General features: G+C 38.3%; 1 protein-coding gene across 9 annotated transcripts; it reads left to right on the forward strand.

Moving 5' to 3' along the window:
* Positions 1-8,435: 8,435 nt before the first annotated feature.
* Positions 8,436-27,619, forward strand: LOC127503947 (zinc finger protein 532-like). Of its 9 annotated transcripts, none has more exons than XM_051878197.1 (11): positions 8,436-8,579; positions 9,860-10,015; positions 10,256-10,316; positions 16,738-19,039; positions 19,992-20,173; positions 20,831-21,007; positions 22,095-22,257; positions 22,505-22,816; positions 24,120-24,232; positions 24,399-24,540; positions 25,444-27,619. In XM_051878197.1, coding segments are annotated over exons 3-11 (3,912 nt in total). In that variant the 5' UTR covers positions 8,436-8,579; positions 9,860-10,015; positions 10,256-10,314; the 3' UTR covers positions 25,963-27,619. The 9 variants fall into 9 exon arrangements, with proteins under 9 accessions (XP_051734157.1, XP_051734156.1, XP_051734166.1 ...); XM_051878206.1 differs by lacking the exon at positions 8,436-8,579 and having other exon boundaries at positions 9,691-10,015; positions 16,738-16,936; positions 17,062-19,039; XM_051878196.1 differs by lacking the exon at positions 8,436-8,579 and having other exon boundaries at positions 9,690-10,015.
* Positions 27,620-27,683: the final 64 nt, after the last annotated feature.

Raw genomic sequence — 27,683 nt, forward strand, 5'->3', positions numbered from 1 at the left:
ATTGTTAGAAACATCAGTGTGTATAATTAGAGCCATTATTGTGAACAGACAGCTGAGAGTGGCGAGACAGCTAGACCATCAACAATTTCCTGCCAGTTGTCACAGACAATGCAGAGGTTGTGATTTAGTTATTCAGATGGTCATTAGCGTGCAGTGAAGAGTTTTCCTGTCACCTACCCTCCTCTGTTAAGAGACTGCTTGACTAATAGGCGGTTTATGGCCAGCCACTTCAAGAGATCAATCATAACCAGTAATAAATTTACTTTCAGAATGAGACAGGGTTTTTTTTTACTCTTCTACGACACAGACGGAAAGCAAGGAATTCATATGTTAATGTTAAGTCTTTTTCTAAATACAGCCAAGACATTTCAAATGCAAGAGAGCACACTGTCATTTTTATAAACCGCAGATAGCCCAACAAGATAAAGTTTATTAAATATTAGTCAGTTGAACTATGACTACAGTGCTTACTATGGTGTCAGTTACCAAGATGATGAATTCATTTATAAAACAATAGCATAAAATATACATAATGATGACACTCAGTTTATGTGTATTTCATTGAGATAGTGACATACAAAAATATAACATGCTTATTTATATGTTGTTTAATAAAGAAATTTGTATTCGACAGAGCAAGTTAACAAGTGAACTTCAAACCACAGTCTTTCGTCCTCAGCTTTCGTTGTCATCCTGCATTCTTAAAGCCTTTAACAAGTCAGCAATCTGTATGTGAAATATATATAAAAAGAAACATTCTTATATGAGAAACAAAGGACATTTACCTTACCTTAGCTACTAATTACATCTTCAACAGTGTAATTAGATTACTGTACTAATTACTCTCTTTAAAAAGTACTGCATTACTTATTACTAATTACTATATATCAACCTCGACCAGTTGAACAATGCAAGGATACATGAAACTGATCTTTTAATTCTTTAAAATAAATAATGTAAAGATGCATAAATTATTCTTGAAATGACCAATGTATTTAAAGGGAGAAGGAAACATTAACAAACATAAATGTTAACATTAGATGTTTTTTCACTATTTCTCTATAGTCTATACAGTTTTTAATGCAATTACATCAGAAGTAATTGTACTTAAAGGGATAGTTCAACCAAAAAAAAAATTTGATGTTTATCTGCTTACCCCCAGGGCATCCAAGATGTAGGTGACTTTGTTTCTTCAGTAGAACACAAATGATGATTTTTAACTCCAACCATTGCAGTCTGTCACTCGTATAATGCATGTCAATGGGAACTCCATCTATAAGAGTAAAAAAAAAACATGCACAGACGAATCCAAATTAAACCCTGCGGCTCATGACGACACATTGATGTCCTAAGACACGAAACGATCGGTTTGTGCGAGAAACCGAACAGTATTTATATAATTTTTTACCTCTAATACACCACTATGTCCAACTGCCTTGAGCATCCGGAAGTGATCTCTCGCACTCATTGAAGTGATAAGTGATGACTTCCGTCATCAGAGCACGTTTTCAGACCTCACACATCGGATGCTCAAGGCAGTTGGACATAGTGGTGTATTAGAGATAAAAAATAATATAAATACTGTTCGGTTTCTCGCACAAACCGATCGTTTCGTGTCTTAGGACATCAATGTGTCGTCACGGGCCACAGGGTTTAATTTGGATTTGTCTGTGCATGTTTTTTTTACTCTTATAGATGGAGTTCCCATTGACATGCATTATACGAGTGACAGACTGCAACGGTTGGAGTTAAAAATCATCATTTGTGTTCTACTGAAAAAACAAAGTCACCTACATCTTGGATGACCTGGCGGTAAGCAGATAAACATCAAATTTTCATTTTTGGGTGAACTATCCCTTTAAATTACAGAAAAAATAAGAGTAATCCCTTACTTTAATTTTTCAAAGGAAAAGTAATTAAATTACAGTAATTAACTACTTAGTAATGCATTACACCCAACACTGATCATCATTATTTTGTCAAATAAAAACTGTAACCTGTTAACTGTCAGTGTCCTGGTAGCAGGACACTTTTTATTGCCTTTTTCCCTATCACTTATTTTAGTAATCATCATAAATGTATCATTTGAAAGCTTAAACACTCGAAATTCATTTCTATGCTTGACAGTTAACAGGTCCAACAATGATAAATGTTTTATTTCTGTTCATTATATACACGGCAGAGCAGTTATGTGATTAAAAAAACACACTATTAGATCAGAACCACCCTTATGCACTTTACATGCATTTTGCAGGCATTCATGCATTCGCATAATATCTTGTTAAGGATTTACTCCCTATGTTCTCACCAGTTTGACTTGTCTGCCTCTCTCGTGATCTTCCTCCCACTGATGTCTATTTGTCAGCATGCGCTGGAGCAGTTTAGAAGCACTGATCTCCTCTGTGCCCTCCTGCTCCTGCATGCTCCCTGCTTCTGTCCGTCCTCTCATGAGCGCATACAGGAATGGCGGCAGGAGATGTTTGTTGAATCTTTCCAGCTGCAGACCTGAGGTTGTCATAAAAGTCTCATCATCGCCTTCTGATTCCTCTGGTCTGACCTGCTCATCTGTGCTTTTCTTGCCCATTAAGTGCCCTAAAACAAATATAGGTCATTATAGACTGATTGTTGCTCTGATTTAAAGTAAAATTAATGCACAGACCAAATTCACACTATATGGATTTCATGTGGTTGCAAAGTGTGACTAGTCCTACTCTCACCTGCTCCGAGTAGGATTCAAACCAGTGTTACCAGCATGGGAGGCGCACGCACTAACAAGGATACTAAAATCCACAGCCTTGCTAGTGCGCCTCTTGAAGCCAAAAGAGTAAGGGTTTACTTGCACAGCTTTTTTACTAGCTGGCCTCTGTTACACTCACCCCCGTAAAAATCTCTCCCATCCGGGTCACGGCACCAATGTGACTGGTCCTACTTGCACCACTCCAAGCGGGATTCGAACCAGTGTCACTGTCATAGGAGGTGGGCACACTAACAAGGATGCTAAAGACCGCAGCCTCCAGCGTCAGTCACTAGTGTGCCTCGAGGCCAAGGGAGTGAGGTTTACCTGCACAGCTTTTTCACTAGCTGGCCTCCGTTACACTCACTCCCCTAAACCTCACTCCTATCCGGGTCACGGCACCAATATCACTGGTCCTACTCGCACCGCTCTGAACGGGATTTGAACAAGAGTCACCATCATAGGAGGCGGGTGCACTAACAAGGACACTGAAGACCGCAGCCTCCAGGACAGTTAGATTGAGGTTTACCTGCACAGCTCTTTACTAGCTGGCCTCCGTTACACTCACCCCCATAAAACTCTCTCCCATCCGGGTCACGGCACCAATGTGACTGGTCCTACTCGCACCGCTCCGAGCGGGATTCGAACAAGAGTCACCGTCATAGGAGGTGGGCGCACTAACAAGGACACTGAAGACCGCAATCTCCAACGTCAGTCAGATCGAGGTTTATCTGCACAGCACTTTACTAGCTGGCCTCAGTTACACTCGCCCCTAAACCTCACTCTCAACTGGGTCACGGCACCAATGTGACTGGTCCTACTCGCACCGCTCCGAGCGGGATTCAAACCAGAGTCACCGTCATAGGATGCGAGCTTGCTAACAATGACAGATTGAGGTTTACCTGTACAGCTCTTTACTAGCTGCCTCCATTATACAAGCAAAAATCATAACAATGCAGTTGATGTATATCTTGAAAACACAAATATTGAATCTAGTCTGGTATTAATGTGCAAACAAAATGCGAGCCAAAATAATCCATAATTTCTGTCAAAATAAACTTTATAAGAAAATGTTGAATACAACACAAGTTCAACAGAACAGAATAAACCTCAATAGAATGAATTCAGACTCAAAATCAGAATCAAAAGAACGTATCATATTTTACCTGATTATCTCTTTATTTTTAAACAAATTAATCTCACAAACATACAAAAAGCCAGTTGCACACCTCTTATTTTCATCCAATTAATATACGGCTGTTAGTCTGCTCATTACACCACATGGATCCACTTTCCCTCATCAGTCTCGAAGCTTAAGTGAGACTTGAGTATTTTGCAATCACTCCAAATATACATAATCTAATAAATGTACTGAATAAACTACCACTGATACGTTTAATCAAGAGATTTATATTATTATTGCCTATAGTGTTATTGATTTCATTTACTTTCTTCCATTTTTTAATGGTTTGCAGCTCCTAAGGTTCTGCAAAAAATCTCTTTTTATCCAGAACCATTTTCGCATATATGATTCTTTGGACATCAAAAGTCCTAGAGGTTACATTATAGGTCCTTTAGATCAGCATATTTGTTTCTAAACTTAATTACTTCTTTTAATTTATGGTATATACACATACTGCTTTAAATTTGATATTTTGAATTTTATGTTTTAATTTAATAGCTTTATATTTTATCACAGCCTGTTATTGTACATATTTATTTTGATATAATATGTAGAAAAATACATTTAATTTGTCAACAAGTACTGTTGTTGCACATTTGACAAATAAAACTTTGACTTTAATTGCCAACATTCAGTATTTAAGCACATATCACTCTAAGCATTTAATAAAGTTTTCGGTAAATGCAGAATGTAAACGGAGTTTAAAAACATGCAAGGTAACTGCTTAAAATTTAATATCAATTTAAATACATTTACTCAGCTCCAAAAACAAAATACACACACATATAGTATGGTCCAAAATTATATTGGTGTTCTAGGTTTTGGAAAATTAAAAAATATGATTTTCACTCACCAACAGCCCAGTGATTTCCGCGTGGATAAACTTTTCCAATTGGTTGTGCGTCAGATGCATACACATCACAGAGCACAACAACCAGAATCATGGATACGGCTAATCTGTATCTCCACACGAGGCACATAACTGACGTCTCTTCACCTTCCTTGATCAGTAGTCCTGTAATTGCTCGTACGCTTATTGCTTGTAGAGGCCCCTGTAATGGTGCGTTTGGATAATCAGTTCATTTATATACTCCCGTGACGACGACCACTTAGAAAGTGAAAGAAAATGACGCGATAATTTCGTGCGCTATAGAGAGAAATTGTTGTGTCAATGTCTGGATGATTCGCGTAGGGTGTTACGCTGAAAGTTTAATGCCCCCTCCCAGGGGTTCTGCGTCAGTATCTTGGTGGGTTAGGCTACTTGATATAAAAAACAGAATGTCATGTTGAGCTAACCTGTCATTATCTCAGCCACGGGCTATTATGCTCCCAAAGACAGATTCAATGTGAAGTGTCATCAGTATTTCATTAGATGAAATGGCTTTATTGTTTTCTCGTGCAGTTGGTGCAATAGAGTCCCAATGCTTTATGTCATAGGAAAATGGGGATAGAAAAAACAGTAACTTAACTGGTCTCCCAGTCTGACCTGCTAAATAGTGCCCAAAACCCCTGTAAAACCAGCCAACAGACCTTTTTTTATTTATTTATTTTTTTAATGAATAATGAAGTTCCTGGTAACAGACACTGCAGCCTAAAGCTGTCAACAGATTTCCAGTTACAAATCTATTTATATTATAATACAAATTAATTTAAGACATTATAGGCAATACATAAAAACACAGGTTGGTTCTGCAGAAAGATGAGAGATCAACGTATTTTTCTTCACCGTCATCATCTTCTTCTTGTGTGTGTGGTCTTGGTAAACACTATTTTATGGCGACCCTATAATAATACCAGAGATTTTTTTGACCTTGTGGGGACATTTTTTGGTCCCCATGAGGAAAACAGCTTATAAATCAAAATTGATGTTTTTTGAAAATGTAAAAATGCTGAATATTTTCTGTGAGCGTTGTGTTTAGGGGATAGAATATACAGTTTGCACAGTATAAAAATCATTATGTCTACGGAATGTACCTATAAAACATGAAAACCCAATGCGTGTGTGTGTGTGTGTGTGTGTGTGTGTTTATAATTTTTTAACAATTAGGAAATAGAGAGTTCATATATTACAGACAGTTACTGTAAAAAAGGCATGATTGTGGATGAAGTGAAAGCTTAAAACCACCCAATAGCTTAAGAAGAAGGTACATACAACTCTGTCCATCAAGTGATGTATAATTGGGAGAAGAATTCATAATTTTTTAAGATGATCTTAAAGTAAGCGTGATGAAATTAACTGGCACTTTTTTAATTATATCCGCTCTTAATGTCACATCTCTCAACCAGCAAATAATGGCAGAATGGAAGTTCCTGCAAAGCCCATAAACAAGCATGTCATGCCATGAAAAATAAGAAAAGCCTCGATAAATTTAAATAGTGTTAATTACATGGCAAACATTGCTCACGCCTGCATTCAATGGCACTGAAGGAAAACTACATCCCTGGTAACCTCCTAAAAGCTTGTATTGTTCTGTAAAACAGAAAGAACAGATGGGCTTTGATGCTTGTGGTTTCACTCTGATGGAAAAACCAACAAGTGAACAATGTGTACATGCAGATGAAGTGATATGTGAGCTTTTCTGTGAATTTAAATGATTATACGTGTACGTGAGTTATCATATTGGGATAATATTGGTGGATGTATTTAAACATATAATATTTCACGATAGAATGACGAAGACAGCAAAGCCTGAAAAGTATGCATAAGACTTCGAAGGCACTGCCAGTTTGAAACAGTCCAGCAAAAAGTAGGGCAGGCAAGGTGGATTTCTCATGCTGTGGTTTACGTCATCATCACTGATTGAGGCTTATTACGCAAGTTGTTCACGAAATGAAGTTGAATGTCAAAAGAGAAATGTTAGTTTATTGCAGTGAGTGGAGGTAATTATTTGAAAGTTCTTGCAAATCAAAGTATGCTGCTTTACATTTTTAATGAACTCAAATATTTGCAAGATTGGACCGAGAAATGAGAAACATCTAAACACACACACACACACACACACACACTTGTAAATGTGGTTTACGGGGACTCTCCATAGACGTAATGGTTTTTATACTGTACAAACTGTACATTCTATTCCTCTACACTACCCCTACTCCTAAACCTACCCATCACAGAACACTGTCTGCATTTTTGGACTTTCAAAAAAACACAGTTTAGTATGTTTTTTAAACCATGTTTACGTTGTAATACCCATGTTATTATACACATTTGTGTCCTCATAAACCATGTATACAAGAACACACACACACACACACACACGCACACACCAAAACAGGCAATTACCCTGCAATAATAAAATGTAGTTCATGCAAATAAACACAGCATCACTTTCACCACTAGATGGAACTATTTGTTTTCATTTGTAGGTTACCAACCACATTACACTTACTAGTCTGGTAACCTATCTGTTGACAAGAGGAATTGCAATTTACAAAGACAAGAATTTCCATATGGCACTTTAGTCGATAATAATAAAAGCCCAGTCATGGCTGATAATGTTTTATAATAAAGATTATCTGATTTCATCATGTAAAAAACAAATGCATTTTTTTTGCAGTATTGCAGATTGCTGTATTGTGTTTAGTCTGCATTCAAAACCACAATTAAAATGACAATTATTTATGAAGATATTACTTGACTAAGAGTATTGCTTCAGGATATAATAAGCAAACTGCATGAGTAACTTTTTTTCAGGTAAGATTAAAGCTGAAAAGGTCAGAAATTAAATGATGTCAACACAACTCTACCCTTAAAGACATCCAGGTTATGTCCCTGCATTCTGTCAAACATTTAGATTTTAGGCCAGTGCTGTCTTAGGGCTATATTTTGACTAAAAATGCTCGCCTTTATGTAATATCCACTATTCTGTTTGTGTTTTTTCTGCATATGTTTCTGATGATTGTGTCCACAAACGTGCTTTTAACAATCACTTATAGACATATGTGACTCTAGACTAAAAAACAGTCATAAGTAGCACGGGTGTATTTGTAGCAATAGCCAACAATACATTGTATGGGTCAAAATTATCGATTTTTCTTTTATGCCAAAAATCATTAGGATATTAAGTAAAGATCCTGTTCCATTAAGATATTTTGTAAATTTCCTACTGTATATATATCAAAAAAATATTTTTGTGAGTGGATATGCATTGCTAAGGACTTCATTTGGACAACTTTAAAGGCGATTTTCTCAATATTTTGATTTTTTTTGCACCCTCAGATTCCAGATTTTCAAATAGTTGTGTCTCGGCCAAATATTGTCCTATCCTAACAATTCTTACATCAATGGAAAGCTTATTTATTCAGCTTTCAGATGATGTATAAATCTTAAAAATAATAAAAAAAATTACCCTTATGACTGGTTTTGTGGTCCAGGGTCACATATTAATAATGTATTTCAGTTGTTTACTTGAGACTCCTGTTTATCTACCAGCACACTGCTGATGTGTGCAGCAAAGACTTCTGGGAATCAGGTTTGATCCTATGAGGAGCTGAACTGGGTGACTGCCACTCACACACCAGTATGTAAACGCATGATGTTAAGCATGTCAGCAGCTGAATATTATAATAAAAATCTCATTCAATAGGAGCATCTTTAAATATTAAGTCCGATCTTGAAGATTATGAGGAGCGAATAGCCATCACCGCAGTGATTCATGGGTAAGTGTGACACACAACTAACAATGCACAAAATGTTCCACTTCCAGCATTTCGCCATAATAACGTTATTTTAAGAGTGTAAATACATTGCATGGTCTTGTTTTGCGAAAGAGATAAATGATTAATGATCTCAGATCATTTAAAAGCCGAAGATTTTCTTTATCCAAGTGCGGTGAAAGAATTGTTCTTATGAGTCGGATCTTTTTTAATGAATCCGTTGAATCGGTTCACATAACCGGACTTGCATCTGACTGAACGAATGGTTCACGAACCAGTGGTCCGAGAATTTCTCGAGTCAGCTCCATACGAGAACAAAAAAATCAAGTCACACTTTCAAAGTGATCCGGATTAAGCGTAAAATAACTTTTAAAAAAGTAAATTTTTAAAACAATACAAAAAAGTACAGGAAATAGGCTATTTCATATTTCAGCGTGCTACACATGTGGTTTTAATGTTTTATTAAAACTTTTTAAACATTTTAACTAAAACATTTACAGCCAAGAGATCTTAGAATTCAAGTGTTGCTTTTTGTGAATATCTAGATTCTAAATTACTTCTGAATCTGAATCAAGGCTGCACCAAACTGCACCAAGACGTTTATAAAAACGTAATAAACTGTTTTAAAGCACGGCCACGCCGGAAGCACGTATGACGTAATTGCGTCATGACGTAAAAGATTCCCTGAATCACTTTTTCTGAAAATGAGCTGTTCAAAAGAGCCGATTTGCTGAATTATAATCGCAAGTGCTTGTGGGATTGACGGTCACAAAAATCTCAGCTCACTATATTAAAACAGTAAAAACAAAAGATTATATAACGCAAATGTTCGTTCCATACCGACGCCTTTTAGAAACAGGCTGCAATGTATGGGCAAGCTTTGAGAGAACACTTCCCAATTAAAAAAAACATCATTACTTCGGTTAATAACAGCGAATAAATACTCCGCGGTGTGCGAGAACTTAGTGGCGGCGTCATAGAACGTTCTGCAACTCGAATGTTACAATGTTGCAGCTTGTAGTTTTATCACACGATTTAAGGAATCAATAGGACACAGGCAGTCATGTGACTGCGCTTACATCTCGGGGGGTGGGTAGCAACCTCTCCATGTCTTAGTGCTGTATTCGGCAGGGGGAAAGCCATGCATTCTCGATCATTTTAGAACTGTGCTGTCATGAGGGCTGCTTGCACCCATGAGCAACGTTTTGCAATGCTTTTTGACAGCACTGCAATGTATTCCTGAGTCCCTCTTTCATGAATACTGATGATGTTTGTCATTCTAGGTTGTGCTGTGCATAGCTGAATTTGGTGGTGCAACAGCAAGAATCATGGCTGGCCTTCTTGCTTTTGATATTTGCCTTTGCTGCCCTGCTGAGAAGAAGAGCCCTCACATGCAAGCTTTTAATTGAGACACAGTCCTTTCTTACAATAACCCACAGGTAGGTCAGCATCTGTTCTTTGCTCTTTGAATTGATACTTCCGATAGCTGTCATTGTGGAAGGCCAGGAGGGTTGCTGATAATGGTGGGGATTGGGGAGCATTCATTACATGCATTTATTGGCCATAGCATTGCTGCCGTCATGGTTTTCTGGTATGATTGGAGGTTTTTGTTCGCTGGACTTTAAGTCTGTTGGTTTGTTGTGCAATAGCTACATGCATTCATGTTCTTCTCATTCCAGAAGTCGTCAGAAGTGAACCTCCCTGTAAATGGTTCAGGGGCCAGGGCTAAAGAATCCTCATGTAGGCCACAACCACCAATGTTTTCTTTATATAACACAAGAAATTATCGTCATTTTCTTTTTAATATTATTTTTAAAATTGCATTACAGTAGAAATATAACTTTCTATATTTTTATTTAAAGTCAACATTAAATCAAGATTGACCCCATTTACTTTCTTAATGCATGTCTTGCTTGTATTGGTAATGATTCTTTGAAAAAATGTCTATATTTAATATAAATGTATTAATATATTTATATAAAGTAAATATAAATATATTTAATTAATTTTATATCTAATATTTAATCAAAATGCTGTAACATGCTCAACCTGTAAAAGACTTCACTGTTGATGTCATTACATAAGCCGTGCAACACTATTGGATAATGTTAAAGGGGACCTATAATGCCCCTTTTACAAGATGTAATATAAGTCTCTGGTGTCCCCAGAATGTGTCTGTGAAGTTTCAGCTCAAAATACCCCACAGATCATTTATTATAGATTGTCAAATTTGCCCTATTTGGGTGTGAGCAAAAACATGCCGTTCTTGTGTGTCCCTTTAAATGCAAATGAGCTGCTGCTCCTGGCCTGCTTTCCAGAAGAGGGCGGAGCTTTAACAGCTCACGCTTCGGTTTCTCAACAAAAACAAAACTGGAGAATCTCTCGCAGCCAAAATGATGATTGTCAGTAACAGTGTTCAGCCTTACATTGTTCAAACCGGAGTCGGACACTGATGGAGAGACTCAGGAAGAAGTTTCAACTTTTAGAATGCATCTGGATGTTTCTGAATGGTTAGTGGATAAATTGATGTAGTTGATTCAACTCATCGACTAGCAGTCCCCCAGTTTGTGAAGAAGTTCGGCGTAAAATGACGGCATGACAACAACACTCTACTACAACATCCCTTCCTCTTCTCTAAAGCAGCCCAACATGGCATTTGTTGCGTGTTCTTGGGGGCAGGTTTATGTAAATTTTAGGTTAGTGATGTCACCAAACTGGGAAGAAGCTTGTTGTAGTCCCTACTAGCTGTTTGTTGTACTCCTTAAAAAGCGATTTCTGTAAAAGAAAATATCTCCCTTTGCATTAAACTTTGAGCGTCATAACTTTGCAGATGTAGTTTATGCTCTAACAGCAACATTACACAGTAACTAAAGTTACAAAAAGTGAAATCATAATCAACCACCCTTTTAACAAATAGCCAGACAACTATTTAGGCATTGTGTGTTTGTAAACTTGCAACAATACAGTCAATTTCCAATGGATAAAATCTAGTCCCGTCCTTTGTTTTTTTTCTGATTGAAATTGAATAATAATAATAGTTTGTAATAATTCATTATAGTTGGAATTTAACTTTCTCAATTTTTATTTAAAGTCAACAAGAAATCAAAATCAACCCCGTTTACTTTCTTCATGCATGTCATTCTCATATCATAAATGCCTTTTGGACAAAAATATCTTTGTAATATTAAATCAAAATGCTGTAACTTGCTTATCCTGTGAAACGACATCACTCCTGATGTCATCACATAGTCCTTGCAATGCTATTGGATAATGCTAACCAATAGCCAAACAACTGTTTTGTGGCATTGTGTTTTTGTAAACTCACATTTGGTTGGGCTGCATACTGGTATGTAATGCCCATTTTTCACAATCCAGTGACTTCTCAATGAATGAAATCTCATTGAATATTCTGTTTTACATGGATATACATCAGATTAAGGAAGTACAATAGGTTGCGAATGGCAATTTATGTTGACTTTAAAGAAAAATAACCATACGGAATCTGCTTTGTACTGATATGTGACTCATATGTTGTCTAGTGTTGGGAATAGCATTTGGTTTGGTATTTTCTGCTTTGTTAGGGTGTCTCAGATTAGCTTGTTTGCTTTACAAAGGCCAAATGGCAGAAACAAGTGCTTATTTTTACATTTGCAGCATAGTAAATTACGCCATAGGGCCATAATTTAAGAAAACAACACCATCACTGCATTGAATGATTATTATAGATAATGTCACTTGGTTTTATTTATTTTTTTGATGCTACAAATATGCCTGAGCCAAAAGGATTGAATATTTCAGCATGCACCTGTATGAAAAAACAACACACATACACGATTCAACTGCATTCTATCTTCAATCTAGCCAACGCCATCATGGGCCTTTGTTCTTCCTGCTTGCAGTCTCTCATTCCAGAAGAGCTTCCCGTCTCCCGTTACACCCCTCCTTCCAGTCACGTCTCATATTCCCTCATTATTTCTCCACCTCTCCTCTGCCTGTTTCTCTCATCTATCTGCCTTTCTCCTCAAATCTGTTTGTCTTTGGCTGCAGCAGCTGGTTGCAGTCTTGAGCCAGAGTCTCATCCCGCGTCCCCCTCCCCCCCACGAGTGCACGCAAAGACAAAAGGCCAGGGCTGCTTGTCAGAACACTGCCCCCTTCCTCCCTGCGCTGCCGTGCATCTGCAGAGGAGAGAGTGACCTATAGAACAAGAACCAGCAGGCTCATAGTGAAGAGAAAAAAAATCACACTCATACAGAATGGGGCCTGGCTGAACTGACGTCTTGCATAAGCCTTTCCACGAAGATTCCCGGTAGTAGGGCCGAGGAGAAGCGGGGTAGGGCGAGAGCCTACTTTTTCCCTGTTTGTGTGTCTCTGTGTGTGTGTTTTATACGTGTCACGGCCTTTGTTTTCTCTCTCGTTTGGCAGAGACCGGACACGGTTGCCCAGGGCTGGAGGATTAGGGGACGAGCGGCTGATTTTAATTGACAAAGATCCGTGTTTCTCACTGGTTTTCTGGGGGAAAAAACGAGAGGAGGAAGCAGGGACACTGACTAGAAGAGAGGAACAGGGACCATGGAGAGAGTGAGGGAGAGAGAGAGAGGGAGAGGGGAGGCAGAGAAGGAAGTAGAAACAGTCCAGTGCTGCAGAATGGGGTAAAAGCGAGAGGCACAATCAAAAAGAGGTCAGGTACCGAGCCTGTTTAAATTCTACTTGCTGTCTCTGTGTCTTGTTTTCTTCTGTCAGGAAACGGTGATCATCTTGTGGTTTTGGTTTACACAGTGCTTGTGGGTTTCCTTTGGAATGTGCATCTGCTGTTTGGCTTTTCATTTCTCCTTCTCTCATCCATCCATCCATCCATATAAACCAGCTCAGAGCCTCTGGTGTGCATGTATTTTTCATAAACATCCTCCATAGTCTTGTATTTTCAGGCCTAGCGTTTGATTCGGCTCAGCAACATGAATTGTACACTCATTCTGAACACAAACCTCTTTGATAATATTAAAACACACTCAAAGCAGGAATATTTTGCAGGAATATTGAAGATTTGATGAAGAAACTTGCAGCTCCCGTGTCTCCTGTGTGGCTGCACTGCAGCACACACATTATGCAGGGTGACCGGAACCGGCTGAAACCGGTTTGAGGCAGACGACGAGGCTAGGAAACAATACAGTCACTGTGCTACAGGCAGATAGCCGACTGCTTCATGGCAGCCAAAATGGCAAAGGGGTCTTCAGGAGTGATACAGCCCCGAGCAGGGATGTCAGAGAGACAGTCTTTACACACCTCGAGACGGTTATGCACATCAGGGGCAGGAGGCAGCCATGAGAACTGAGCAGATATGGTGACCGTGGTTCACTATGTGCTGTTATTCATAGTGGTCACCATCCAGAATGGTCTTTGGCATGCCAGCCCTCCTGGTGGATCGTTTCTTGATGGGCCCTGCCTAGTGCAAAAAGTGGATTTTTTTTTTTTTTTTTTTTTTCCCCTCTGCTGTCAGGGAGAAAGGAGGAGGAGGGTGGTGGTGTTTTGTTGTGGAGGTGGTAAGAGGAAGGAAGAAGGGAAGCAAAGCAAGATTGTTTGCTGTAGTTGTCGGAACACCGAGGGTGAGGAGTGGCTCATATGCATGTTTCCACTTCTATATGTTTGCATGTGTATGTGTGTGTGTGTTCACTTTTATTATGTGTGATATTCTATATTATTCTACTGCGTTGTACAGTGGCCTGATTTTAAAGGCCTCGGATAGAAACCCGAGAATCACAGTTGTTCTCCTGTGAGCGGCACCCTCATTTGAAATCAGGCTGTAAATGTGTTTAGGCCCCATACTGGCTTCAACAGCTTAATGTCTTTCATTAAAATCCTCTTGTCCTTGTGTTATTTCTCTCATTCTTTTTCTGTCTTTTGTTTGCTGCTCCTTCTCTGCTTACATGCCTTACCACATTGGCTCCATTGTGTGCGGGGAAGGCCGTCTTGGCCCTGCATACCCTGTGCGTGCAGATGTTATTAGCTGTAATGGAGGCAGGGCTGCAGTGCTCTCTTCCATTTCAATAAAAGCAGCAGTAGCAGGAGTAATGGGGGTGGCTAACCGTACTAGCACAACACAGCTTTATTTTCCTTATGATTAACACTTTAAATACGCCAAATGGTGATGTTCATATGTTGTTGTGTTTTTAGTCTGTGCTGATATTGTAGGATCAACCTTATGGAGGACCAAATCTGTTATTTTTTTCTTTATAAAATGTATTGTTTTTCACACAATGTGGTCTTTTTTCAATGTTGTTATTTTATAAATTCTTTATTTGTTTTATAATTTATAGATATTTTAATCCTTTATTCATTTCTTTAATAATTTGTTACATTTTGTTGTTTTTGTATTATACAGATGTATTCTTTTATCAATAATGTCACTTTTAATTATTTCTTTATTCCTTATTTTTTTCAGATTTGGTCCTGCATTCTAGTGCCTTTGCAAAAAAAAAAAAAAAAATGCTTAGGCTTAATAAATTCAGCATTTCGAATTCCTCAGTTTTCTGTTTCTTTATTTTTTAATGTTTAGATTATGTTTTACATGTTGTATTTGGGCAATTCTTACTATTTTTTAGCGCCTTTATATACTGGATTATTTACTGGTAGACTAAAACTCCTTTACAAAATGCCATGTCCAAATAATTCACCTTTCCATTTTTATTTACATCTATTTAACTCAATTTGTATCTCAGTAAGAGGTGCTTTTTATTGTATCAACAGATAAAATATAATAAGTTTTTGCATTTGGTGCATAGATTTTGAATATTTTTAATGCCTCGAAAAGTCATTTTATATATTGCATAGTTTAACGCAATATATAATGTTATAGGCAAGAATAACTTCTCCGGTTTTCCCGCGCATCCTTAAAAAATCTTAAATTAGATTTTTAAAATTGCAGGCCATAAAAAGTCTTATTTTTACTTATGAGAGGTCTTAAATTTTAGATGACACGTTGACTTGGACATATCTAAATCATTTACTATCTAAAACTATCCAATTAGCGTACATAGCCTATTATTTTTATTATTCTTTCTTTGTGGATTTGCTTGTTCACGTGACAATTCGCGGCATTTACGACAGTCACAGCATGTACTGTCCGTACTGTCTCCTGCACGCGAAAGGAAGAGAGAAGCAGAAGAAATGGGTAAATGTTAGTTCAGTTTTTATGTGCGTAGGGGTGTGTGATATGTATGGTCTCTGATTTTGATATAATTATTGTTTTAACGATGCGCGAGCTGACATCGAGTTTGTCACTCACGCTTTCACTGCGCGATTTAGGCTATACAGTTATATGCCCCCAAAATTCAAGATACAGGTGCATGTGATGAATAGCCTACATCATACGTAGTTATATTACAATATCACACGAGCAAGTGCTGCTTTCCCCAAATATCAGCACGATTGTCAATGTGATATTTATTTTATACAGTTATATACAGTTAAATAAACGATAAGTTACATTGTGAGTACATTTTAGATAAAATTTTGTGTCCGTGCAGCAGACAGCGATACAAAGATAGATTTTGTTAATAATGATTTCATTTGATTGGTAATAGACCTATACTGTGTTATTATTCTAATTGAATTTAATTTGAATGTTTGTTGAGAATTTGATATAAAAGGTGATGCATACATCTAATAAGTTTAGAAAAAAATTAACTAATAGGTAAAAATGTCTCTGGAAATCAGTTTAAGGTGGCAAATATTGCCCCTTAATAAAAATGTTGATTTCTGTTTCTGCTGTGAACTAACCATAGCACAGAATATGAATGATATGAATGTCTTCACGAGTCAGCTGTCCACAACAGGCCTAAACCAGCCATGGTACCATCAAAAAAAAAAAAAAACACACACTCAGCAAAATATCATCTAATCTAATTATTGTTATCAACAAACTTTTGAAACAACTTTGAAAATATCTATCTATCTATCTGTCTATATATATATATATATATATATATATATATATATATATATATATATATATATAGATAATATTGCAAGCTCCTAATGTATTACATTTTATTTCTTCAGGTCTTAAAATGGTCTTAAAAAGCCTTAAATTTGATGTACAGCAACCCTGTTCTCTAATTGTAATACAGAGTGTAATATAGAATGTCTTTTCCCTTTTTTCTCAAAGGTGTTTAGCTCATTCTTATAAGACCATGGGCGACATGAAAACCCCAGACTTTGATGATCTGCTTGCAGCCTTTGACATTCCTGATATGGTCGATCCCAAGGCTGCCATTGAGTCCGGCCATGATGATCATGAGGGACAACTCAAACACCATGCCCACCATGAAGAGGACTCCCATGTTTCTGCCGGTCCAGATGTTGGGGTTAGTGTTATTGTTAAGAACGTCCGGAATTATGATACCACTGAACATCTCTCAGAGAAGGATGTTCATCCCACTGTAGGAAATGGACTGCACAACGGTTTCTTGCCTGTTTCACCCAACAATAGATACAGTAAAGAGAGTAACAAGCTTCAAAAAAGTGAAATCCATGGGATGGCAGGAAATATCTCCACATTCAACCAGTTTAGTCCCATCTCCAGTGCCGAGGAGTTTGATGATGATGACAAGATTGAAGTAGATGACCCTGCTGACAAACAAAGTAATTTACCTTTTAGACCAAACCCTCTAACTGGTCTGAGCACAAAGAAAAAAGAGCCTCAATCTCAACTCACCAAACCAGATGTTCCATCTAGACCAAGAACAAATGGCAACTACAATCATATGAAAGTTGAGAATGGTAGCAGCACCAATGGCACAGTGGAACACTCAAACATGTATGACTCTCAAAAAACAAGAAAAACTGAGGAGCCTTCCAAAGAAACCTCCAGATCCCAAGAAGCAAAAGAGCCTGGAGAACCAGTCGTTGAGTTAAGCGCGGCCAACCTCTCCCAGGCCAAGGCCAAATCATCTGCAAAGCTCTCATCCTGCATTGCTGCAATTGCAGCACTCAGTGCAAAGAAAGCTAGCACAGAAGCAATGTCTCCAGACTCCCTTGCTACACCTCAAGACTCACCCAGAGAGGCTAAAGAGATCCCTAAGATTACAGAGAAATCACCAGAGCAGGAGTCCGCTCTGGAGCTTGGCAAGAAGATGCTTTCAAAACAACCTGAGAGTCCTTGCAGTGTTACCAGCGAAAGCAGCAGCAAAGAGTCTCCAACATCTCCAGCAGGATCCATACCAGTCATTCCCAAAGTCCGCATCAAAACGATCAAGACATCATCAGGGCAGATCAAGAGGACAGTTACCAGAATCCTGCCCGAGTTTGATCCTGACGTCTTGAAGAAAGGTATTGATTCTTCATCCAATGTTGTCTCTTCTCTGCTGTCCTCTCCAACCTCGACTTCTGTTTTTTCATCTCCCACCAGAACAACTTTGCCAACCACAGTAGTAGCAACTTCTGGAGGCTCTGCCATTGAGGTAACTAAACAAATGACCATCAAACCCGTGGCCACTGCCTTCTTACCCGTTTCAGCCGTCAAGACGGCAGGCTCCCAAGTAATTAATCTGAAACTTGCCAACAATACAACTGTAAAGGCCACTGTCATACCGGCGGCATCCGTTCAGAGTGCCAGCAGCGCCATCCTCAAAGCTGCTAATGCCATTCAGCAGCAAACTGTCATGGTGCCTGCTTCCAGCCTAACAAACACCAAACTTGTGCCAAAGACAGTCCACCTAACTAACTTAAATCTCTTGCCTCAGAATCCATCAACGGCTGAGCTCCACCAGGTCCTGACCAAGTCCCAACAGCCCCTCAAACAAGCCATGTTGGCCCAACAACAACAAAAGAAAGTGTCTCGGGTCCAGGTCCTAACCAGCTCCCAGAGCTCAGTGGTAGAGGCCTTCAATAAGGTTTTGAGTAGCATTAACCCTGTGCCAGTTTATGTACCCAATCTCAGCCCTCCGACTTCTGCCTGTATATCCTTACCATCCCGTGGCTACAAGTGCTTAGAATGTGGTGATTCCTTTGCCCTGGAAAAAAGCCTCACTCAGCATTATGACCGTAGAAGTGTTCGCATTGAGGTCACTTGCAACCACTGCTCCAAAAACCTGGTCTTCTACAACAAGTGCAGCCTTCTATCACATGCTAGGGGACACAAAGACAAAGGGGTTGTCATGCAGTGTTCACATCTAATCTTGAAGCCAATTCCAGCTGACCAGATGATCCTAGCACCATCAATAACCTCCAGCGCTCCCACTTCTTCAGCTAATCTTGGATCCTCCATAGTGGGGAGTCAAGGAAAGGGAATCCCAACCACAGTGATCTCCGCACCCTCTTCAGCCCCTGTTGTTGCTGCCATGCCACTGGATAAGGACGCCTCCAAGGTCTGTAAATCGAATCTGAAGTGCTTGGAGTGTAGTGAGACATTTCAGGAAGAATCATCTCTTGCAATGCACTACCAGCAGGCTCCCGAGTCAGGTGGACAGGTGGGTGCATGTATTATTTGTGATTATTTGTAAGAGTTGGAAAGGTCCTCAGCTTCCTTCTGTGTTGTAGTCGAGACCAGCTCATTTGAGTCAGAGTCCAGGCCAAGACCTGAAGAGGGTAGAGTCCAGCCTTAAAGGGGACCTATTATGACCCTTTTACAAAATGTAATATGTCTCTGGTGTACCCAGAATGTGTCTGTGAAGTTTCAGCTAAAAATACCCCACATATCATTTATTATAGCTTGTCAAATTTGCCCCTATTTGGGTGTGAGCAAAAACATGCCATTTTGTGTGTCCCTTTAAATGCAAATGAGCTGCTGCTCCCTGGCCGCTTTCCAGAAGAGGGCGGAGCTTTAACAGCTCGCGCTTTGGTTGCTCAACAAAAACAAAGCTGGAGAATCTCACGCAGCCAAAATGACGATTGTCAGTAATGATGTTCAGCCTTACATTGTACAATCCGTAGCCGGACACTGATGGAGAGACTCAGGAGGAAGTTACAACTTTTAGAATGCAACTGGACGTTTCAGGCTAATGTTGATGATTGCTATCAAATGCTATGAATGGTCTAATATTTTTTCCAAAATATCGCTCGGACATTATTTTAGCAGTCAAGCTTGCCAAGGTCAACTTGCAGGCTATCTAAGCTAACAAGACTCTAAATAGTGTTCTGTGCTTGTGTGTGCAGCCAACGACAGAACAGTTAGCATGCTTCGCTTGAACTTTTGCCATGGCGTTAGAACTTGCGAATAAAAAATGACGGTGTAGAAAACATGCAGCTTAAGGGGCGGTAATATAATAATAAGATCCCCTTCCTACATCAGTAGGGGAGCGAAGTCTGAGTGGTAATTAAGTACTACAACACTGGCTTCCTCTTTTAATTACAGAAGTAGTTAAAAGTTGTGTTAAAGACCTTTTTAACAAATTGCTTGTGCTTTTCCTTCAACTAAAACAGAAAACCTGCACCATTTGCCAAATGCTACTGCCAAACCAGTGTAGCTTTGCTTCCCATCTGCGGATCCATCAGCACAAGTCTCCATATATCTGCCCTGAATGTGGAGCTATCTGTCGGTCTGTCCATTTTCAGTCCCACGTGACCAAGAACTGCCTGCACTACACACGCCGAGTGGGCTATCGGTTAGTACTGCATTACTCCCTATAACAAGACAGGACAAGCTCCATGATTCCTAGAAATGGCTTTATTTTTCAAGTATAAGATGTTTGTTTATTACCTATTTTCTTATGCAAAGCAAATTAATACAACACTGGGGGACATTAAACCTCAGCCAGAGATTAGCAAAACTGTGTAGTTATTTTCACTGACCACTAGGGGTGTAGCAATGCATAATGCCACAATATATCACAATTCAAAAATGCAGCAACATGCATTGAGGATATGAAAAATTGATTGCAATAAGAAAAAAGTATTGAGGGAGTATGAAGTCACGACTTCATTGTCATGTATTGAACCAGTTTGTGAGATGAGTGTATCCACCCCTACTGACCTCTTTTCATTCTTATTTCTGAGTTGACGTAAAAGCTTCTATTTATGCATAAAACATGTATTGAAATAAAAAAGGTGCCTAAGTGTTTAATTGGGTTTAAGTGGAATATGAAACGAGGGCTCGTCATGCTTTCAAAACAGCAATCACAGAGCTATTCACTGTTATTATACTGCCATTCACCCATGATTGATGCCGCATTAATGGTGACTGGCATCGATTATAGAAACAAAAAAAAGAGGGTTAGGTTATATTAAAGAATAACAGTTTCTTTTTTCTTCTTTGGCCATAGCTGTGTTCACTGTAGTGTCATCTTCGCTGACGTTGCTGCTCTCAAATCACACATTCAGGGGTCGCACTGTGAAATCTTCTACAAATGCCCCATCTGCCCCATGGCTTTTAAATCGGCCCCCGGTACACATTCCCACGCCTACACCCAGCATCCAGGAGTTAAAATTGGAGAGCCTAAGTGAGTAATTTCTCTATACATTTATAGAATTTATCAAATAGTGTGATTGATTCATGATATCTTCTTTGTCTTTCTTGTTGTTTTGAAGGTGGAAACTTTTTTTTTTTTTTTTTTTTTTTTTTGAGAAACCATATGGTTAAGTAAAGGAAAATGTACAAATAGCCAGTCATTAAACCAAAATAAACCCAAATGGGTCATCTGATTTCATATTCAATTTATTACTTGACAAATGAGTTAATAAATAGACGTGAAATATTGATTTGAGTTGAAGTAATTGTATTATATGAGAAGAAACACTGGAACATGAAACACACAGTTATGTTTTTCTGGGAAAATGGAATGTTATTCAATTGAGCAGTCATTATACAAAAATATTTGACCTCAGAGTGCCACAATATACCAATCAGAAACAAGTATTTCATAGAGCTGTGTAATATTGTTTATTGCAGATGATACCAATGGGTATTTATGCTTTGAAGATGTATAGTGTTTCTACGAAAAACAATCCACAATGATATTTTCCTATCTTGCAAAAGCACGCGTGGAATAAACACTGCCATCATTCTGACAAAACAAACTTGCGGTAATTCTTAGTAGTAGTAGAGTGGAAGGAAACTCAATAGGTGTGTCAAATCGGTTCTTTTATAACTCATACGCCACTGACCTTTTCAGGTGCAGAAAGAAATTATGCACGGTGGCTTTAATTAGTGTGTCCTCTCTTTGAACCCAACCACTCCCCAAGAGGCCTGTCATGTTCATCAGCACTTGTTAATGAAAAGGCCAGATGGTTTGTTTGCACTTGCTGTGTTACCTGTATCCATGTTGGAAACATGATCAGCTGGTTTACTGACAACGTGAGCGTTTAATGCAGATGTCTGACACATAAATGAGCTGATAAGCTTCCGTATGGAATAATTCCTTCAACACAATGCTTACTTTATAGACAGAGAATGTTGTTTTGTTCGGCCTGAGCTATTTAACCTTGTAATATATAGGTGTACATTCCTACTTCTCAAGTAGGAACAGGCAACCAAACATTTTGGAAAATACTCTTTTCACTGACAATGTATTATGTGTTGTTTTGCAGGCTGATCTACAAGTGCTCCATGTGTGACACAGTTTTTACCCAGCAAACTTTGCTCTACACGCACTTTGACCAGCACATATCTAATCAGAAAGTGTCTGTCTTCAAGTGTCCAGACTGTTCGATGCACTATGCCCAAAAGCAGCTCATGTTGGATCATATTAAAGTAAGGGAGTCAAATCTGTGAATTTTTTTATGAATTGTCATTTGCCATAATAAATTGTATTAACAGGTCATTTAAATATATTTAAACTAAAATCTTATATTTTTATTTTTTAAATTAATTTTAATAAAAAATTAAAGTTGGCATAAGAAAACTTGTATTATTTATTATTTAATATTAACAATTATAATATTAAAATATTGATTAAATTATAATATATTTTAATATTAAAATTATTATTTCTTTCAAGTCCATGCATGGCACCTTGAAGACCATCGAAGGCCCTCCAAACCTGGGCATCAATCTCCCTCTCAGCTCCAAACCTACTAATTCCATGAGCCCAAATAACAACAACAACAACAAGGAGAGCAGCTCTATCAACAGCCTCGAGAAGGGAGAGAAGAAGCCAACATCCCCGACAAAGAAGAGCAGTAATGGGACAGACCTTCCCAAAAAAGTCCCATCGTCAACCTCCTGCCCTGGATGGACCTGCAGGGAGTGCGACCGCTTGTTTACACAGAGAGAAGTCTTCATCTCACACATGAAAAGAGAGCATGGAAAGGTAAAATATAATGAAACACAACTGTTTTATACCAGTTTTAGTTATGGGTCCAAGCACGTAGTGCCTATTTTAATTGTTAAAATTTCCAAGGATCAGCATTTTCCCATAAAAGTGATCAGGCAGACTAAACCATAAGTCATAGAGACTTGAAACTTAGTACTTATACAGTCTACAAAGTCAGCAAGTCTCGCCCCCAATCAGCCTGAAAGGGGTGCTACAGTGGTCAAAAGTATGAAATGGCTCATAACTCATAAACCATTAGGCGTAGACTCAAGCTCTTATATCATTGGAATCCTTGGCTCAAGACAGACAAGATGCATGCCTTGGATTCGCTCTGCAAAATTTTCGGCTATTTTGGATTTTTTTAAAAACCTACTTTTGCGAACTAGTCCTAGGTTTTTGACCCGATCAGAACCAAACCAGTGCAGCAAGATTCTCTGCAGTCTGATTGTCAACAATTATCAAAAAAAGTTGAAATTCCGATTCTAAGTGCTGTCAAAATGTTTGAGGTGGGTGGAGCCACTTTTACTAAAATGGCTATAACTCGTGAACGGAATGAGATATTTTCACCAAACTTGGCACACGTATGTAAGAGCTCATTCTGTGGTCACGTGAAAAAGGACGCGGTGACTGGCCACTTGGTGGCGCTATAACAGGAAAAAACATGAAAATAGCTATAACTACTTCACCGTTTGTCCAATCGACTTGAAAATTGACATGCAGTGTCTTCGTCCGAGGTGCCATGACTATGTATGAGGACATTGACGCATCTCAAAACCATGTCCGCCATCGGCCACGTGCGTAAATGATCGTGTATCATGCAATTTTTCGCGCACGTCCACGACATTCGCACCACATGGTAGAACTCCTCATTCTGAGCAACTTTGCCTCTAGGACCGCCGCCGTCCACCGAATCGTTCGTTAAATATAGTTAAATATTGGAGGTTATTTTTAACTTTGGCAAACTAGGTTTTTGGCTCAACCTCGATAACTGTTCAGAAGCTTAAACCATATATGTCCAATGGTAAATTGCCTGTATTGGCTGTAAATGGTCTTTTCCATCTCTGATCGAGATAGTTACAGGCTTGCTAATTAAAACATTATAACTTTTTACGCATGTGCTTAAAAGCATTAAAGCACTTGAATTTCCATAATTGCGGCTCGCAGCTATATTTATAATAATTATTCCAAACTCAGTTTATAGAGACCCAGGGCTATAGGAACAATCTGAAAAGTATGTATGTACATTATTGCACCCGTATGGGCATGATTATGATAAGTCTCTTTCTTTCTGCCTCACCAGCAACTGAAAAAGCATCCGTGTCGACAGTGTGAAAAGTCCTTCAGTTCCTCTCACAGTTTATGTAGACACAACCGAATCAAACACAAGGGACTACGGAAGGTCTACTCATGTCCGTGAGTATCAAGTGTTTCTGGACCATCCATTAGTTTCATCCATGCTTGTGATTTCAATTCTAGGTTCCTCACACATGCATGTTCATGCTTAAAACACTTTATTTTACTCTAAAGCTAGTCACAAACATTTATGAGTGTCAAACAGATCTCTCTTTGGTTTTCTCAGACACTGTCCAGAACTTAGTCGAACTTTCACCAAAAGACTGCTGCTAGAGAAACACATTCAGTTGGTGCATGGCATCAAAGACACAGAGGCCAAGCTTCCAGCAGATTCCAGCAGCACAGAGGTCACCGTGGATAAAGAGCAGGTAACCAACAGACAGACTAGCATATTTGCATCTGTATTGTCTGGGAGTCTTGCAAGTGTATTAGACAGATGTACACTACTGTTCAAAAGTTTGGAATCTGTAAGATTTTTTAAAATGTTTTTGAAAGAATGTGCTCATCAAGGCTGCATTTGATCAAAAACGCGGTAAAAACAGTAATTTTTATTATGTTTTCTATTTTAATATATTTTAAAATGTAATTTATTCCTGTGATTACATCATTACTCCATTCTTCAGTGTCACATGATCCTTCAAAATTCATTCTAATATGCTGATTTGCTGTTCAAGAAACATTTCTTGTTTTTAATATTGAAAACAACTGTGCTGCTTAATTTTTTTTTTTTTTGTGGAAACCTTGATACATTTTTCTTTTTAGGATTCTTTGATGAATAGAAAGTTGAAAAGAACAGCATTTATTTGAAATAGAAATATTTTGTAACATTAAAACTGTCTTAACTGTCACTTGTGATCAATTTAATGCATGCTTGCTGAATAAAAGTATTAATTTCTTTAAAATTACCGGTACCATATTGTATATTAGCTTTTTTATTTATTTATCAATATAGGTCAAAATGAGATATTTAATTGTGCATGCTAACTTTGAGATCTGTTAAAATGCTGTGATGCCTTAAAACCATTAATTTTAGTCTTAAATGTTTTATTTTTTTTAATAATAACTTGCTAACAAAATATTATATTAAATACAATATAATATTTATATTAAATTATAATATAAAATTATATATATATATATAAACTTTCATCAGTTATCTGTCATAAATTATCAGTTTATCATTATCAACCAGAATTTTAAATTCAGTGCATTCCAAATATTTTTTTTAGCATTGCATGAAGCATTGTTTTAATTTTGTTTTGTATCCTCAGTTACCCAGTCCTAAACGAAAGCACCACTCTGAAGATGAGGATGCCGAGAGGGAAGAGCAAGTGGAGGAGGCCGGAGGGGACGTGACTCCTGGTCAGCGGTCCAAGAGCTCATCCTCGCAACCTCTGAAGAAGCTAAAGATCAATGTCTTCAAAACACACAAATGTGCTGTGTGTAGCTTCACCACCGAGGACATTGTGCGTTTCCACGAGCACATTCCCCAGCACAAGACCGACGTCTCATCCTACCAGTGCCGTGAATGTGGCCTGTGCTACACCTCACACCACTCCCTCTCCCGGCACCTGTTCATCGTGCACAAGATGAAGGAGGCCCAAGGACTCGGACGTCACAACGGTCAGCAGGAGAATACGCCTAACCCGGAGTCCAACGATGGAATCCCGGATACTCAATGTAAAGTATGTTCCAAAACTTTTGAAACGGAGGGAGCCTTAAACACACACATGCGGACACATGGAATGGCCTTCATTAAGTCCAAACGGCTGAGTGCAGCTGAGAAGTAAGAGCGAGGTAGTGCCCCCTAGTGGATGGATGTTGGTTTGCAAGGAATTGTTTGTATGTTGAACGTGTAGAAATGTTTCACGTTGTATTCCTTCACTTTGGCCTCTTTGTATGCTCATTTGTTGTGCATACGTATATACATATATATATAAATATACATATATATGCGACATGTATAAATCTATACACACAGAATGTGTGTTTAAAGATGTGTAATATATTAAAAACTGATTTATGTGTATTTAATTATCTATGAGAACACATTTTGTATACTTTATGATAGATGTTTGTATGCGTGTTGGATAGACCTTTTTATAGATTCCTTTTTATTTTCTATTTTAGACTGTTCTCGTTGTTTTCTCGTGAGAGCAGATACTGTCCAAACGGCTGTCTCAGTCATGGGATGCACTTTCGGTCCTAATTCCCGAACTGCTGCTAATAAAAGTGCACGGAATGTCACAGTTACACTTCTCAGTGAGACATTTTGCACTCCAAAAAGGACAATCAGTCCACAACCTACAACACGAGCAGGAAAAGTGTCTCCTAAAGCAGCCGAAAATGGCGTCTGAATGAATTTGGTCATGGAATTGAGCCCGAAAGCTTTTTATGGTGCATTTCTGTTCTGTGAATTAGTCTACTATAATTTAGCACTATGGAAAAACAAGACATGAAAGTAGTTCTTTAAATTTATATATCTCAGCCACTGCCAAGAGGTCGTGTTGAATCAATATGTGCTTTTTAACTTTAAGGTGCCGTCACACCCGGAAGATTCTCCTCACTTCATTTCTTCTCAGGCAGCTTGTTTCAGATCATCATCACTTTGGGTTATGTTTGACTGCATTTGCATTTTGGATTAATAACATACTAGAGTGTGTTAGCTTTGGCCTGTTATCAAGAACCACATTTCGAATTCATGCCCATTTAATTTTGAGGTACTTTGGGAAGCTTTTATTTGTAATTTGAATCCAAAACCACTTTGCCCTGCAGATATGTGAAAGTTTAAATGAAACAAATACTGAATATGTCCATTTAGCCAATTTCATTTGAAACCAAAGTTCCTTTCCTATACGTGACACCCCACTCGTTTTCTCGTTCATGGAATCAGTAAATCATAAGTGCTTATATACTATACATTGTGCTCAAGTGCCTCCGGCGCTCAAAAGCCAAATGTAGATTTGACATCAACGTCCTAATGTGCGTGTTTTTTTTTAGAGCAGCATGTTATGGAAAATTCTCAAGTATAGTGTTTAACTGCTAAGTGTGATAAAAGGGGGGGGGGGGAAGCAACAAATGCTGCCTTCACTATCAATGAATGTTTTGGTCAAATGTGAAAGAGCTGTAAAAATTTCTTTACATTTTTTCGCTCAGACTCAGCTGTGGCATATAATTTCAATGTTTCACTTCATGATGAGCTCAATCGTGAAAGTACTACAGTTCTTTTTTTTATTTGTCCCTCATTCCATACCGAAACGCTGTATTTTGCTCTCCTTTTCCTTTGGACGGATGTATGAGTACTATTGAGGACGCATATGTGCATGAGAGAAGCCATTCACAGTGGTTGTTCTGTTTTATAGAATGTCTTGCTGATGTTCGGTAGACCTTGTTCTATGTTTGTGCAAAAAATAGTTATCATTAATAAATGATACATAAACAAAACTACATGTCTAAATGGGTATGGAGTTTATTCTGTGCTTTAAAAATGTCTATTTCATTAGCTTGAAAG

The sequence above is a fragment of the Ctenopharyngodon idella genome, chromosome 21 (assembly GCF_019924925.1).
Source record: "Ctenopharyngodon idella isolate HZGC_01 chromosome 21, HZGC01, whole genome shotgun sequence".
Classification (NCBI taxonomy): Eukaryota; Metazoa; Chordata; class Actinopteri; order Cypriniformes; family Xenocyprididae; genus Ctenopharyngodon; species Ctenopharyngodon idella.